General features: G+C 35.9%; 1 protein-coding gene across 1 annotated transcript in view; it reads left to right on the top strand.

The window, feature by feature from the left end:
* Positions 1–2,585: 2,585 nt before the first annotated feature.
* The window catches only part of LOC109108278 (xenotropic and polytropic retrovirus receptor 1 homolog), a 66,244-nt gene continuing 51,747 nt past the window's right edge, over positions 2,586–17,082 (top strand). The window contains exons 1-2 of the mRNA XM_042761885.1: positions 2,586–3,026; positions 8,159–8,210. Of these exons, the coding sequence (XP_042617819.1) occupies positions 2,958–3,026; positions 8,159–8,210 (121 nt within the window). The 5' untranslated portion in view covers positions 2,586–2,957. The remainder of the gene's footprint in view (positions 3,027–8,158; positions 8,211–17,082) is intronic.

The raw sequence follows: 17,082 nt of genomic DNA, 5'->3' as shown, positions 1-17,082 counted from the left end.
TCTTAAGGATTTTAAGGTAACAATGTAATTCTGTGGAAAGAAACTATTCAAAGCTCTGGTTTTCTATATAATATATTTTAGAAGTTGTAATTCTGTAAAAGTGTAAGTATATATATATATATATATAATATAATTTTTTGTTTTGTTTTGTTTTTTCAAACAAGACTAACAGTTAGGTGTCGGCATGATTGTGACCCAGTGTGCTACCAAATACTTCCAACTCTAACAATTACTTTCAAATTATTTCAGCCCAATGCAGGTGATGTCGGCTCAGTTTAAATACCCAGACTCGGGCCAGTACTGGCTAAGCGTTTCAATACTTGTCGGCGTGATTGTGGCCCAATGCCGGCAGTTTTGGCAGCCGGACTTGGGCCAGTGTATTTTGGCTGATTCTGGGGCGTCATTCATCTCATGTCCATGCCAAGTCTGGGCCATTATCGGGCCAAACCATTTTGGCTACCTGGGAAGCCACTTCTCACCAAGAAAAACGTCAAGGACAGACTGAATTTCTGCTGGAAGTACAAGGATTGGACAGCAGAAGACTGGTGCAAAGTTATTTTCTCTGATGAAGCTTCCTTTCCGACTGTTTGGGACATCTGGAAAATCGATCGTTTGGAGAAGAAACTGTGAACGATACCATGAGTCTTGTGACGTGCCAACAGTGAAGCATCCTGAGACCATCCATGTGTGGGGTTGCTTTTCAACCAAGGGAGTGGGCTCTATCATAATTCTGCCCAAAAACACTGCCAGGAATAAAGAATGGTATCAAAACAACCTGCAAGAGCGACTTCTTCCAACGATCCATGAGCAATTTGGTGCCAAAACTTTAGGGCATGACTGTACATTATCCTCTTGAGATTTTTATAGGACTGGGATGACCATGGCAGAAGCTTCATTTTGTGCTCAGTGGCTCATTTTTGTGTTGATTTTGACAGTCTTTTTAGATCATTGTCCTGATGGAAGATCCAAACAAGGCCCATTGTAAGATTTCTAGCAGAGTCAGTCAGGTTTAGATGTTTTATCTGTTGCTATTTGATAGAATCCATGATGCCATCTATCTGAACAAGATGTCCAGGACCTCTGGCAGAAAATGGAAATTTTCAACACTTTAGTTATTTTCTTACTTTTATTTATTTATTTGTTTATTTTTTAACTTTCTATTATGTTTCTATTTTTTGACTTCCTATTTTATAAAAGCCAACAGCCTGTTGCTGGACATCAGAACTATATTCTTCAGTTTTACACCTTGTGATGGATGATTAAGGGAATCTGGCCTTTGTGTTCCTCATATTTATACTCCTGTGAAACAGTAGGTCATTGCTGGACGATTTCATGTTCCTAGTCACCCTGGTGTGCTAACAAATGAAAATATGAATGGAATTATAGATCTTTAGAGAATTTGCCATTGCAGTTTCAAGGAATTGAAAATTTTGAAAGAATTTACATTATAGATTGTTTGCACCAAACCTTCTTATCTTGATTTTAATTTAACCTACCTAACAGAGATTTATGCGCAGATTTATTGCAATGCACACATTGTCCACAAGATGGCACACAAATCACATTTTTCTGAGCGAATCTTGATATTAGGCCTCCGACTTCATTCCTGTTCAACGCGTGCAATGGCCTTTTCTTAACCCCCCCCCCCCCCCCCCCCCCCCCATTTCTGACTAAATTGATCAGATTTAATTCAATATGTAATGTATAATTTACTCAGAGTGAAACTTGATATTTTGTTTTATTTGCACCTCCCTGTGTTGCCCAGAAGCTATAAGTGCCACCCTGGTGTTCTAAAATATAACATAAAGTGGGAATGCAGGCCTCTTAAACGGCATAAATCAAGTCTCAATGGCTTTGAGTCAGCAAGCAATATACCAGTTAAATTTAAGTAAGCAGATTCATCATAAACAAGAGTGCATGGCTCAGATGACTGCTTTAAATGGCCAGTTTTAACTTTCATCTACTTTGTATACTTGAATTATTAATGCAATTTTAATGCTGATTAATATCCATCAGGCCAGCTACAACTGATCTTGTTATAAAACGTATTTTAAAATAAATAAATAAATAAACAAACCAAAGGCATCATCCCAGTTGGTAAAACATAGGGCCTGTGTATAAGTTATATAATTTTTGCATATTTCTTATATCTATATATTATGTCATAAGCAAAACTGTATTAATATTAACCTTAGATTATAATAAGTAAAAAATAACTAGTAATGTCTAACGAATGTCTAACAAATAATTAACTATTAGGGTTACGTTTTGAACGTTACTTGTTTCCTTCTGGCCTGACATGGAAAAATCATTCTTGATCAGACACATAAATTTGACGACACAGTAAGTTATATGTAAGATAATATATTTTACAAATTATATACAATATTATTAGATACTTATAAAACAAGGATTGTTTTTACATCCTTTCAATTCAATGAAAAATCCATAGAAAATGTACATTAATAACAAAAAAGTATAAAAAGTAATATGTACTTCTTTTTTTTAACATTAAGACATAAAGCATGATAAGATTAATCACACAGTTATTTCTAAAGGCACCTCAAGGCGCGCTGTGACGCACACACGTCTTTCGCTCAGTGCGCGCTGATGGCGGACAACAGCTACTTCATAAACGCCTAGAGAGTCCGGAGAGAGAAAGTCCCACCCAGAGACGCCCGCACCGGGGCTGTAGCGCTGTCATTTAGGCACCTGTTTTGGGAAGTAGAAGGAGGGTACTTTTAGTCCCCTTGTTTTGCGGGTTTCACTTTGAACGGGGTAATATGTGGGACCGAGGAATAGTGAACTGTGATACACCGGACAGGATTTAGACGGAGCGCAACGTAACGCATGCGGCTCTGTAACTTAGTGACAGAAATAACAAAAGCCCCAAAAGAAGACGGTGCCCGACCCGAGGATATTATTATAGACCGACTGTGGATATCTGTTCCGCCGGCATGAAGTTTGCGGAGCACCTGTCCGCCCATATTACTCCAGAATGGAGGAAACAATATATTCAATACGAGGTAAATTTATTTATGATTTTTGCATGCTGCATGTAGTCCTTAGTTGCGTCGCAGAGACTGTGAAGCAACTCGGAGGTAGCAGTATGAGCAAAACTTCAGCGGGCTATTTGATTTGAACAGTTTGTAATTGTGAATATTGTGGAAGCTATGAAAGATTGTTTACAGGCTCAAATTATATATATATATATCAGACCTAAGGTCAAACAATAATGTGTATGAAAAAAAAAAAAAAAAAAAAAAAAAAATATATATATATATATATATATATACATATATACATATATACATATATACATACACATATATATATGTATGTATATATATGTATATATAATTTTTTTTGTTATTGTAATTTTCCATTTTGTTATTGTAACAAAATCCATTTGTTGGTATTTTCCTTTTTTAAATTTCAGTTCATAGTGATTTTATTCTGGTTTCTTGACACTAACAAATCGGTGCATCTGGAGCATTGTCAAACACCTGCCTGCATATTGGGACAAAGAAGGAGAAATTGCCTTAAAAATATCTAGTTATATATTCTGTTTTAAACAGAATTGTGAAGTTATATTAAGTGAACTCAACTAAATTCTTTCTTAAGTTTTCTTTTTCGGGATTAAGCCAGAAAGGTCATTTGATGTAATTAGTTTGCCCGTCCACTTTATGTCTGCGGCAATTAATTTGCTAAGTGTAGGAGTTTAATGCATTTCTTAAGAAAAATCCTTCTTTTTTTCTTTTGAATGACATTTTAGAATGTAGCTTGATACAACAGCATATTATATGTACAATAATGATGATTTATGATTGTTGTACTCTTATTAAATATATAATATAGCATGAAAAAAATATGAAAGGTGTTTATACATAATTTCCTCTATATAAGGTAGGTTTAAAATGCACCTCCTTTTCTTCATTTATGAAAGGTTTAACACAGCTGCAGTCCATGTTTTCCTAGGGTTTCAACCACCATTAGTTTTATGAATCATGAACAAAGGAAAGAGCTCTGAGAGATTCATGCTATATTCATCACTAAATATATCATGCCCCAATATCTAGCCTCTGCTTCAGTAGAATCTAATTCCACTTAAAATAAAACATAATTAGGAAAGACATTAATTAAATTTAAGACATTTAAGAATTACTTATAAGAGAAAAGAAATTATTATTATTATTATTATTATTGTTAATGAGTGTCGTGTAATAATTTTTGTTGACATCTGAACAGTGGATGGAAAAATGTTGTACTGGTCATTCAAACTGTTGAGTAGTGAATAATTTCAAGCATGATTTTAATTTGATGTTGGTTTATTTGTTTCTGTGCTGTGGAATTATTGACTGCACCCTTAGACAATAAATCAGTGGTATTTGTTGTGTGATGGTGGATGGTCAGAGCTTCAGCATCTGTCTTGGCGCAAAGGAGGAGAAATCCTTTGTCTGGAGCAGTGAATCCGTAATCAGACGCAGAACCCAGACAGACATGAACTGTTGGAAAAACTGTAAACAAAACACATTTATCCATGAAAATTGCAGTGATTGTCTGTTAAGAATCATTCTAGTCATTTTTTGTTCTTACATAGTTTGGCAGATTGAATAGTCTTTGACCATTTAATCAAAAATAGATGCATCTGTTGCAGATATTCTCAGGTGCTGTAGTGAATGCTGCCACTGTTGCATCTAAGATTGATTGATTAATCTCAGTTGTCTTCATGCGGACTTTAATCTTCAAACCTCAGTTACTAGCCGCAAGGAAAAATTCCTAACGACCAACCTGTCATTAGACACTACCAGAGAGTGTTATATGGATCTTCGAACTGTATTTACACCATTGACATGACACAGATATATGATTAGCAATATCCTTTCCAGCACTGTACCACCTTATCAATGAACTGTCTGGCTCTATTCTTTAGATTCGGTGATAGATTGTGCAGAAATGGGAGTCTAGGCTTTGATTTTCTCTGGGCAAGATGATGACAAACATCTTTTTTTCAGCTACATTCAATATAAAATGATCCATTGCAGCTCTGTCTTATAGAGTGTGTCCCAAAGAAAAACAGAATTTATTAATGTTTGGTCATTGAAATCCCTCTGTGAGCAGTTAAGCCATGATTACTAGACGGACTCATCTCTGCTCATCTATTGCTTTGCCGCCTGTGGCTGACAGTGCCATAGAAAGTCAATAGGAAGCAGCCCCACAGGCTCTATGCAATAAAACTCCATAAACTGTTTTTAGGAACCTAATAAAAAATGAACTTCTTAAGAAAGTGACATACTTCCTTAGCCTTTCCGTAAAATTTTGAACAATGCAACATGTGTATTGTTTACTGTACATAACATCTTCATAACGGACAACCTTGAAAATATTATGACATATTGAGTGATTTACGTGTGAAGGTGGAAAGAAGATTGCAATAATAGAAGGGTGAAAGTAGGCTGATGACATGTTTAGTCAGCCAGTTGATGAATTGACAAACTGATTGAGTGATTAATTAATGAGGTCTCACACTCCGGGCTGTGCATTTTAAGTAGCTGTAGTATCTTTTATTTGCCTTTAAGACTGACTAAGAAGGGAGAAAGTGAAGGTGAGAAAGATTTGTGTTTATGGAGGCATTCAACCATTAACTCTGAACATAAGAGGAACATAATTATGATAGTAAATAGAACAATCGTAATATACGGTATATTTAGCAGAATCATGTTATAGCTGAAATGACTACATCAGGAGATGCATCTGACTAACTTCAATACTGATTAATGTAATGAGCTCATTCATTTCTGCTTAATTAGAAAAACAGTACTGCTCACCACCAGAGAAAATATGAGTGGTGGTGGATGTTCTATTCCAGTATATTTAACACATGTTAATGGTGAGGTGTTGTGGGTGGTTGCTAGGGTGTTGCTATGCATTTCCTAAGTGTTCTAAAAGTAGTTGGTTGCAAGGGGTTTCTGGGAGCTTGCTATAGGGTGATTTTATGCGGATGGTAAAGTGTTCTTAGTGGATCTTAGTGTGTTTCTGTATGGTTGCTATGTTGTTCTTGGCAGTTTCTTACATAGGTGTTGCTGTGCAGTTGCTAAATATTCTGAGTGGTTTTTAGTGTTTTCTATGTGGTTGCTAGTCTGTTGTAGGCAGTTGCAATAAGGCATTGCAAGGAAATGTTAGGCTTTTGCAGACTGCAAAATGAGTCCCACAAGTATTTGTGATCCCTAGGTAGGACTTGGATCCTTTCTTTAAGGTACATAATAGAAATTAATTTCAACTATTTTATCGTTCTCTGGTGGAAAGTGTTTCCCCCCGATCATATGAGGTATAATTCATGTGTGTGCCAATTTTTTAAACTTAAAGGATTTAGAATAAATCACCAAACCTAACCATGAGCAATTGTTCTATACTTGTCTTACACACAATATATATATATATATATATATATATATATATATATATATATATATATATAATATAAAATATAGCTTGCATTGAGCATGCATACAGTATATTTCTTTAAAGCAGCAGGTCTGCTTACTGGCTGGGACGTATAGATCTTGCTGGCTGACTTGACAGACCTGCTGTTCACACATGCACTGACACACACTTACACACACAAACACATATACACACAGGGACTTGCGCTCCCTCTCCCACTGGGAAGACATCTGCTGCCAGGCTCGCTGGACTCAAAGATCTGCCCGAACCTCACACAGACACATGCACACATATTTCTGGAGGATGGCCAGATGTATAATGCAAATGTATCCTGGTTACAGTTATTGGTTGTATTACTTGAATACACTGTAGAGCACATCTAGCCTTCATGACATCTTGTGTCATCAGCATCATTGCCATGGCAATGCCGCCATCTTGACGATTCTCTCGTTTCATTGGTTGACACATTGGCCAGGCTTTGACCTTGACTGTGAGATTTGTTTATAGTAACAAGAAGTGTTCACAGCATCTGTACAGCCCAACATAAGCTGGCTTTGGTTGGTGTTCAGCTTGAAAAAGGGATGTCTGCTTAGCAAATAAATGTTCTTGATTGTGATTTGTCTTTTGTTGTGTCTAGATATGCATTTAAATCTATGCTATATATTGACTGAGCATTTCCCTGCACTGACAGCAGCTTGTGTAGTAAATTGCCAGACAATGTTTCATCCCCTGCGTACTAGATGTTTACGTTGACTACATCCAAAAGATCTTATTTTATAATATAAAGAAGTGAGTCTGTAGCTAATCCTTCACTGTAAAAGTGTTTTGTCAGGTAAATGAAAATTTGCTTGATAACTGGTTTTATTCACATAAATATATATTTTACATTCATTTTAACATCCCATGATATATATATATATATATATATATATATATATATATATATATATATATATATATATATATATATATATATATATATATATATATATATATAGATAGATAGATAGATTATTTTATTATTTTTACATGTATAATTTAAAGCTTTAATATTACTAGTAATTATTGAATTCAAAAATTATTTCAGATCAGGTAAAAATGGATTTAATTGTCCTTAATATTGCAATAACTGCAACATTTTTTTTAGCAGATATTCTGTTTTGAATTCATGTTTTAAAGCATACTAATCAACTTTTTAAGATGCTTTTCACTTTTTTATATTTATGCCTTATCTTCAGAGCCTCCCTAAGTTTAAAGAAATCAGTTTTGTTCTTGAATGAATGAAACTAAACCAAATACTGCAATTAAATGCAGTTAACTTACTGAGACAGCACTAAAGATATATAGAATCTATCAAAGACCTTTGGGATATAGTTATATCTTTCACAGCCTGAAGTATCTGGAAACAGACCATGCATAATTGTACAGTGTTTTTCATTATCTGCAAGGTTAATGGCATGCTAAGTGCATAGAACCGATTTCACATTTCACAAATAATTTAATATTCATGTTTAAAGAAACAACAATGCTCTTATAACATGCTCGATCAACGTTTAAAGTAACCTCAATTAGCCTACATATCCAGCAAAGTCAACTCTCTTTGCCATGACAAGTTGCCTTAATAGGCTATGTAAGACTTCTGTCATCATTGCCCTATTGACCTGCACCATAAGACTGTGATCTCATCATTACCGTATCTATTTTTCTGACACAGGCTTTCAAGGAGATGCTGTATGCGGCCCAGGACCAGGCCCCATCCATAGAAGGTAAGGAAACTCCCTTCTGAGCACGTAACCGACCAAAACCTTTTTCCATTCTGTACTCGGTTTCCACCACCCTAGAATGAACTCCTACTATAAATAGAGGAAATTTCAGCACTGCCACATCTCTCGCAAGACAGTGGGGCAGCTCGGCATAGCTATAATTAATACAGGACGTCAGATGTCCGCCGAGGCGTGAGGGTGACAGGGTGTGACGGGGAAATGGAGTAAACAGAGTTCTTGGGTTTCAAGTCATTAAGTCTCAAAGTGATGCAGCATGATGTTGTTCTAGTACTTTTAAATGAGTACTTACCTCTGATTTCCTATGGCAGATGTTTCAAGGTGAATGTTTGGTTGGAGACTTCAGTGATGAAGTATTTAATGAATCCATTCCTCTAGTCAGTGTGGAGTTTTATGTCTTGGTTTCATGTGGTGTTAAATTTCATGACAAAGCATGACACAACATGCTTTGCCGTGATATGAAATTATATGATGCGAGAATGAATTATAGTTTATAGTGTCCTATGAGACAGTCATTTGGATCATGAGCAATTGTGCATATGTTCTGCCTGAAACAAGACGGAGCAAATCACTCATAACAGTGCCAGACACCTGAAGAAGGTCCACACAGTTTGGTATCTATCTCTCAAAGAACTTACAACTAACAGCCCTCAGGAGATTGTGTGTGTCTATATGTGTGTGTTTATAAAGTCCTGTCAAACTATAGAAGAGATGTTCTTTCCAGTCAGTGCTTCTGTATGTCTCTGTCAGACTTTGTGTGTGTTTCTGGCAGGCCACTTTGACCTTGTTTTTGGAATTCAGGGTTTCGTTGAGGTGGGAAATGAAAGCAAAGTTGCCATGTCTGTTTGTCAGAATAAAAGATTTATTGTGTTAACGTTTTGGGTGGAAAAGAGGAAAAGCCTGAGCTGCATTTTAATTGGGTTTTGCTTGCTGGCATACTAATACTCTTTATATAAATATATATAGTCACCCTGGTTTAAAATTACTTTAATCCACAGGTTGCTTGTAACTGTGATTCCTCAATACACACATGAATTGTTAATTTATTAGTTATGGGTGCACGATATATATCGGCCGATAATTAATGTGCATCTCGTCAGTAAAGCCGGTTATCTAATCAGCGGTAAATTCCATCAGGTGTGTGATTTCTCACAGAGCAGCTGTTACTACACAGAGCCGTTGTTAACTGACAAGCTGCGCAAATCCATGCTGATAATGAACATGGATTTGCGCAGCTTGTCACTTAACAACGGCTCTGTGTAGTAACATCTGCTCTATGTGAAATCATGCACCTGATGGAATTTAATTATCGGCCGATATATATCATGCACCCCTAATATTAGTGGTGTTTTCTATGGCCAGAACCTTATTCTTAGGCTTTTAATTCATCCCAGATATTTGCACATGCAGCTTATTGCAGAAAGTGAGTTTTACTTTTGAAAGCAATCAGACCTTTTTCATTTTTGCCAGGAGGAAGATTAAATGGGTAATGGGTAAATAATTAAATGTGTAAATAATTAAGAGTGCAATATATCTCAACCATATTGGTTATAGGCCAATATTACAGATTTTATTTTCTATTAAAATCTGCAATCATAATAATCACTGTTAAATGTAATCTTTATCATATTTACAAATTAATATCTATTTTCATACTGTACATATAATGTTGTAATGCTTCAATTCACTTGTAGCATTTAAAATGACAGATTTTAGTTTTTAGTGTATTATTTGAAATGTATTTATTAAAAAAAATTAAGAATTTTAATATCAGTCATTTATCTGCAAGTAATTTTTATATCAGTGCATCTCTGGACAAAACTGTAGACTTGCACTTAAAGGAGTAGTTCACTTTCAAAATGAAAATTCTGTCATCATTTACTCACCCTCCACTTGTTCCAAACCTGTATGAGTTTCTTTTTTCTTTTGAACATAAAAGAAGATATGTTGAAAAATGTTGGTGTCAGAACAGTTAATGGGCACCATTGACTTCCATAGTATTTTTTTTTTCCTACTATGGAAGTCAGTGGTGCCTGTTCGGATACTAACAACTCATACGTGTTTGAAACAAGTGGAGGATGAGTAAATGATGACAGAAATTTCATTCTGAAAGTTAACTACTCTTTTGAAGAAGAACTCCAGTATTACCTGAGGATCAGAATACTTTGGATGCCTTTTTCTTTTTAAATACAAGCGGGTGATCCATTGAATAACAATTGTGATATCATGTAACCACAGGATTAAGCTAGTTTAAATCTTAATGATAATGTAGCCAGTATATGGTATTATAATCAATGCCAGTGTCTAAATCCAGCAGATAAGAATTAATCCATAAAGATCAATGGCTTTCTCGCTTTCCCAGCATTCAGTTGAAGCCCCACACAGTTTCCAGTATCACTACAGCTGTGGTGTGGTCTTTTCTTTCCTTCAAAACCGCTTTGATGTCTCTCTGCAGGGAAAGTGGATTGATGGAAAATGAAAGAGAGGAAAATAGAGTAGAGGAATAGGCAGACTTATTGAAGCACCTGTCATGTGTCTTTTATATTAAGTTTCTTGTCTATCAAAACTCTAAACATGATTTGTGAGGCTTAACGCAGTAGTTTTTCAGATATAGGTTTGCAATGTCAGAGTCTGTTGAGATCAAGTGATGATTTTATTAAATAAACCTCCCATGAAACACTAATTACCGCAGCTAGATTTATGAGGAACCATTTTCCTTCACAGTCTGCAGAGTATAAGAAAGAGGGGTTTTGATATTCTGTGAACACACTGGTGCCCCAGGGATGCAATTTACTGGGTTATTACGGCCCTCTCCCTCTCTAGCCTGATCTGATATAGTCATATTGAAAGCTCAATATTGAGAGAGGGGCAGTTCAAAGTGTCAGCATTCCCATACACTGTCAGCAACACAGATCGGCTCAATATGTAAACGTGTTCGGCTACGGAAATAAGCAATTGAGGTCCCTAATGGGACTGAGGTACGTGAGTGTTTTAAAAAATGCTTTGAAAGACAGAGGATGAAAGATCACTGTAAACTTGCTGTAGACCCTTATGCAAGACCCCCTTTTTTGTGACAAACTTAGTGTATCAAAAGCTAGTATGCTAACTACTCAAACAGCATTTCAATGCACTTAAAAGGTAACCACAAAGAAAGCAATCTCAGAATGTAAAGCAAGTTCAATGCTATAAAATTTTTTGGTTTGAATATAAAATTATTGAATAACATTTTTTATTTTCATTTTTAGTTTATTTGAGAAATGGTTAATTCGCTTAGCAGCATGCTAACATTATCAACTGTGAGCAGATTTTTTTTTGTTTTTTTTTTGTAAGAGACAGGAAAGGTTTGCCCATGGTTACCTAAAGGTCATCTGACTCCCACCACAACGTGATTCATAACATTGTAGTCCAGTCTCTCAGCTTAGCTTGCCAGTTTAAAACTCATCAGTTTAGCTTTAATTGAGGTGAGTGCATTCAAATTGCCTTTGTGAGCACTTTCCAAGACTTTTATGGTTTCGGAGTCTCATGCGGTATTTAACCTGCACTGCGGGCCTTTTGTCTGAGCCCAGCAGTGTTAATTAAAGAGGAGACAGCAGTGAAGGAAATATGAGTGCTAGCTTTCTTTTTTGCTTGCTTGCTTTTGGTATGGCTAAACCAGTTGAGATCTGGGGGTAGATGCATTTTAATGATCTTCATAGCAGAAATTTAATATCACACAGCAGCACCACAAATAGAAAAGAAAAAACAAACTAACAGAAAATAAAAGAAATTCTGTAAATACCAACAAATATTAATATAAAAATTAATATATGAGATTGAGGCTGGATCCGAAAGCTGAAAAATGCTTCCTCCACAGACAGCATACGAAGGAAGGAAGGCAACATGGCACATCTGAATCCAGTGACTGCAGCAAAGATGTATCATTTGCTGTCTTTGATGCTGTCCTGTTCATTCGATTCTGTCACATTCAAGCTAAAAAAAAAAAAAATTGGCATCTGAAAGTTGAGGCCAGTTTGTGCATAATGTACTTTTTCCAATCATTTCTAGTGAGAAATTAGTATTGTAGTAATTAAGTATTTGCTTTATCACCAAAGCTCTCTCTGTTTTGTTGTAGATCATTAAACCTTTATGCTGCCTTGGGGGCTGGTTCACATAGAACACATTTTTCCATTCCACTGTGCAACCTTTCCATTGTTTTTTATGTAAACATGGTAGATGGATGTGTGTTTGACCATGTCTTGCCATTATAAAAAAGCAGCGCTCAAATTAAAAGCAGTTCAACTTATTTCACAGCCAATGTATATTAAGTCACAATATTAGATCAAGCTACATTAAATTGATTTGAGCATTACTTCAGATTCACAAACAATAACTACAGTAATAGACAAAAGTGAGTGCAATTTGTTCTCGCAAAAGTCAGGGGCTTAGCAAGCAGGGTGGGAAATTAGTGAGGGCTTGTGGCATAAATGCCACCAAAATGAACAGAAAAGCCCCACAAATTCAAGATAAAGGGGCAAAAATTGCCCTTGCACACAGTTAAACAATTGATTATGGCTGTCACAATAAAAATGAAATGTGAAAATTAATGAAAAGTGTCTATTCACGGAATTACATTTTGATTCACTCACACTACGTCAGATTGCTTATTATGCGTTATTTTTTTGTTTTTTGTTTTTGTTTTTGCAGCATTTAACAATCACATGTTTCCGTTGAGCGGAATGCAATGGCCAATCATAGATGCCAGTTTGAAGTAAAAACAGTGTAACAGTTTAAAGTTCTTTGATTGATTGAAGTAAATGATTAAATTCAAGTATTTGACATTTAAATACAACACATACACAATTATTAAGGTGGTGGTAAAAATTGCCCTGATAAATGTAAAAAAAAAAAAAATGGCCCCTTAATGGAAAAGCTAGTTTCTGACCCTGACATCAAGACATCAATGTAGAAATTTCTATATTTAATGATACTTGATTATATTTATCTATGGAGTGTTATTGTGTATGACCACATTAAAAATTGTGAAAATCTGTGGCAGTCTGGTACACCAAGCTGCTTATTTTGGTTAGGAACTGCGTACTTAAACAGTATGAGGCTGTATAACGTCACATGACCATCCACAGTTTTTTTTTTTTTTTTATTATTAAATGTTTATTTTACTTTTTTAAACTGACATAATTTGAGCAACTTGTTATATCAAGATCTCATTTCACAGTCCAGTCAGTTCCATATGGATGAAATGAAGTCTGTGTGTAGTTTTCCTGGTTGAACATCCTTTAAATATCCGGCCATTTGGCATGTCTCTTAATGCATTAGTATCTGAAATCTTGTTTTATGTTTCTGTCTTTGTATTGACATATTCAGGACCCATTCACATTGAATCATCCAGCCTTTCAAGGTTTAATGATGCTAAATCAATACCGGCAGAAAAGCAATTGTGTGCATCTTCTGCTACTTTATAGGTTAAGCTTCTGGTTGGCTGGCTGCTCGGGCACACCTCCAGTAATCCAATAGTGCGAGAGAGATGAGGTGAAATGATCTCCCTGGTTGGAATGAACACAGGGACATAAGAAAGCTTCTAGTGTAGAGTCCTGCTCTGTATAGAGCAAGAAACAAGGGAACTGGGTGACCTTGAGTCTTTTATCTGTAGGTCACATACAACTTGCAAAGTTTTAGAAACAAAACAACTGCATTTAAGTTACTTTATCTTTCAATACTGTAAAAAATGCCAGTAATTTTTACAGAACAGAAACTTAAAATACTACAGTAAAAACCTGTTAATTGGTTAACTTTAAATTACCTTAGCATATCTACCTTATTTTTAATGTAAAGTGAGTGTGGCCATTTGGAACTTGAATGTGCGAGGCTTCCGGTGTCATTTGCTTCCAGTTATTATACCTGTACAAAAACAGTCCATTATGCTGCTTGATATTGCAAACTGTCATTTCTTATCATATTATTGTAATGTATCATCTTAATTATAAACACACTGCTTTATAATGCAAATAGTGTTTACTGCACGTTGTTATTCTTCTAGTTGTTTACCTATAGGGGCTAATGAATAGGAAGTCTTGCACAAAATAACTTACTTCCGTGTTGCAAAATAAGGTGGATAAGGTGAAAAAATTTAAGTGTTTGTATATCGTATTATATGTAATTTTACTATAAACAAAATAAAAGTAAATACTATACTTTACCATATAATTTAACAGTGAAAAACTTAACTTTAACAGGTTATTGTTGACAGTGTAGTGTATGTATGTGTGTTGTATATGACGGTCCTACAGCTCATTTAAAGCTGAGTAGGGCTCTTGTTATGCAGAGCTGTGAACAGCTTGTTGCCTGCTGAGAGAGCAGCCAGTGTAATTAGTGTTTGGGGCTCGTTCTGATCAAAGAGCAGCGAGCGGCATCATTCTCTTACTTCCAATTTGAGTCTGGAGTCTGGACACAGTTCACACAGACCTTATGATGGACCAAATCACCTGGTTCATAGTCTTTTTTAATATCCATTTATATTATTCAAGCACACTTGATGCACAAATGATTTTCAATACACATGTATTAAAAAAGATCAGACTACATTTACCTTTAATTCGGCTTTTTGTTTTCTGATTAATCAGGTATGAATAAGCCATCTTACTGACCATCTGGACTACGTACAATTCCTAAAAGAACATTTGAATATAAGGTTCATGTAAACCAATTAATTAAAGCCATGGCATAAATAATAGTGGCATTTTCATTCTTCCAGTTCTTGTGCTGCAGAGGTATATTTTTAATTTTGTCTGCCTCCATCCTGTTTTAGCCTGCTGCTTTGACAGACATGTGGTGGGTTATTTTAAGTGTAGGAGGTTTGGTTGTTGTTATTGTTATTCGGCACACGTGTGAAGTTGCCACATCTCTCATTAGCACAGATTCCGATCGGGGAGCTTTGGGAGTGCGCTGTTGCCCGGTTGTGCTGGCCCAAGGACACGAGGCCAGGCAGGGGCCACGTTCAAGGGGGCCACTAGCTTGGCAGAATCAGCACGGCACCAACCCCCCAATGCTCTGCATTATTGATGGACTTCTTCACAAGCTGCCACTCAGATGTGGAGCTCGATGTTAATTGTGAATTAGCTGTGTTGTTTTTACTTCCTTCTTGGTGGAGAGACAAACACGCAAAAACACTGTGATGAATAAATAAATTGCGTTTGTTATAAATGTAGTGAATTTGCTCTGTTTATGAAAAACCGTTATGCTAGGGATATTTGTAAGGTGGATAAACATAAGGTGGTTCAAATGTTATGCGCGTAAATAAACTTGCATTCTCAATGTGTTTAGCTTCAGTGGGAATTTCAAAATAATCATTGGGAAATAATGTTGAGCAGTACATGATTTTATTTATCAGGATTTGATTAGATGAAAATCAGACTTTATTTTATTTTATAGAAATTTGGGGGGAGAAAGTTAAATTTTTCAGAGAAATTCAGTTGGAAATTCAGACTTTGTTTTATTATTTATCTTGTTTATTTGACCTGGTTTGTATTATTATTTGATCTTTATTGTATGTATTTTATTGCTAATTTTATTGTATATAAAACTGTAGCAATTTTTTCCACCTCTGAAACAACTATTTATTTATTATTTACTTCAGAGTAATGAATATGTAATAAAACCATGGATAGTTAAAAAATGTCGGAAAGCAAATAGGGTCAATTTTGATTTCATGTAGTCTTTTAAGACTAATGCTATGAGCTTTTATACTAAAAGCATTCAAGATGAGCAAAAAATGGATGCATGTAAGTGAAATGAAAGCTTGCAAAAATAAAAATAAAAAATTGGTTGCTGAGGGACAGGTATTTACAGAAGAGAAAAAACAGAGTGAGTGAAAAGACTTTGTAAGATATTACAAATCTCTTCCTCCTGTACTGGAGTGAAACATTTCAGAACAGGACAGGACAGTTTGAAATCTGACATCGACAGTCTAAACTAGAACACAGACCGAACAGCCAACCAAGATAGTCAGGCGGACTGTAGGAGAAGCCCACATCTCATGTTAAATGCAGCTGCCTCAGCTATAGTAGCTTAGAGCAGTGAACCCTAAATCCAGGAGAGATGAAACTCCATCCATTATTCATCTGTGAATTACATCTAGGCCGAACAGTGTGGGGATTGTCAGGAGCAGAGGAAGGACAGGAGGAGGGGAGGACAGGAGGTTATGGGAGGAAGCAGGAGTCAAGGTCTTATTCGACAATGTGCACTTAAGCTTTTAAACGTCTAAGACAGCACATGATGGATGCACATATGACTCGCTGTTTCAATATCCAGAAGCCACAGAATGTTAGCCATAAAGATATATGGAAAGATATGTTATTAAAAGAGTTAGCACATATTTATTCTCTACAATGTAGAAAGTAAATGATTTAAGACATTGCCTGATGTGTAGCATAAAAACTATAGGTTCATTGCAGTATCTTGAAAAGCAAAGAATAGAATCGTCACTTGGATTATCAAACATTTTCAATTTAGCCACAATGATATGACACACTGACTTTTAGTAGGTTATGTCTTCCCTTTGCAAAATAAGCCAAGGAATACACACTTAAGTTCTTTCTCTAAAACAGACTTGTGATGAGTGGGGCGGGGCTGAGAGCCGTGGGAACGGAGTGAGGCCGGTGGAGTAATTGGAAATGAGCGATACCTCCGCCACTCACCGGTCTCGAGTCCTACGGAGGAGATCCGGAATGATAAAGGGAGGAGTTACAACAGTGAAGGACGAGAGAGGAACAGGCCTGGATTTTATTTTGTGTTTTGGATCTGTTTGTTGTCCGCGAGAGGCTGTCACGCTATTTTGTGTTTATTTTATTATTAAAGTTTTTAT

Source organism: Cyprinus carpio, chromosome A8 (assembly GCF_018340385.1).
Source record: "Cyprinus carpio isolate SPL01 chromosome A8, ASM1834038v1, whole genome shotgun sequence".
Classification (NCBI taxonomy): Eukaryota; Metazoa; Chordata; class Actinopteri; order Cypriniformes; family Cyprinidae; genus Cyprinus; species Cyprinus carpio.
This window is presented reverse-complemented; position numbering and strand designations above follow the sequence as displayed.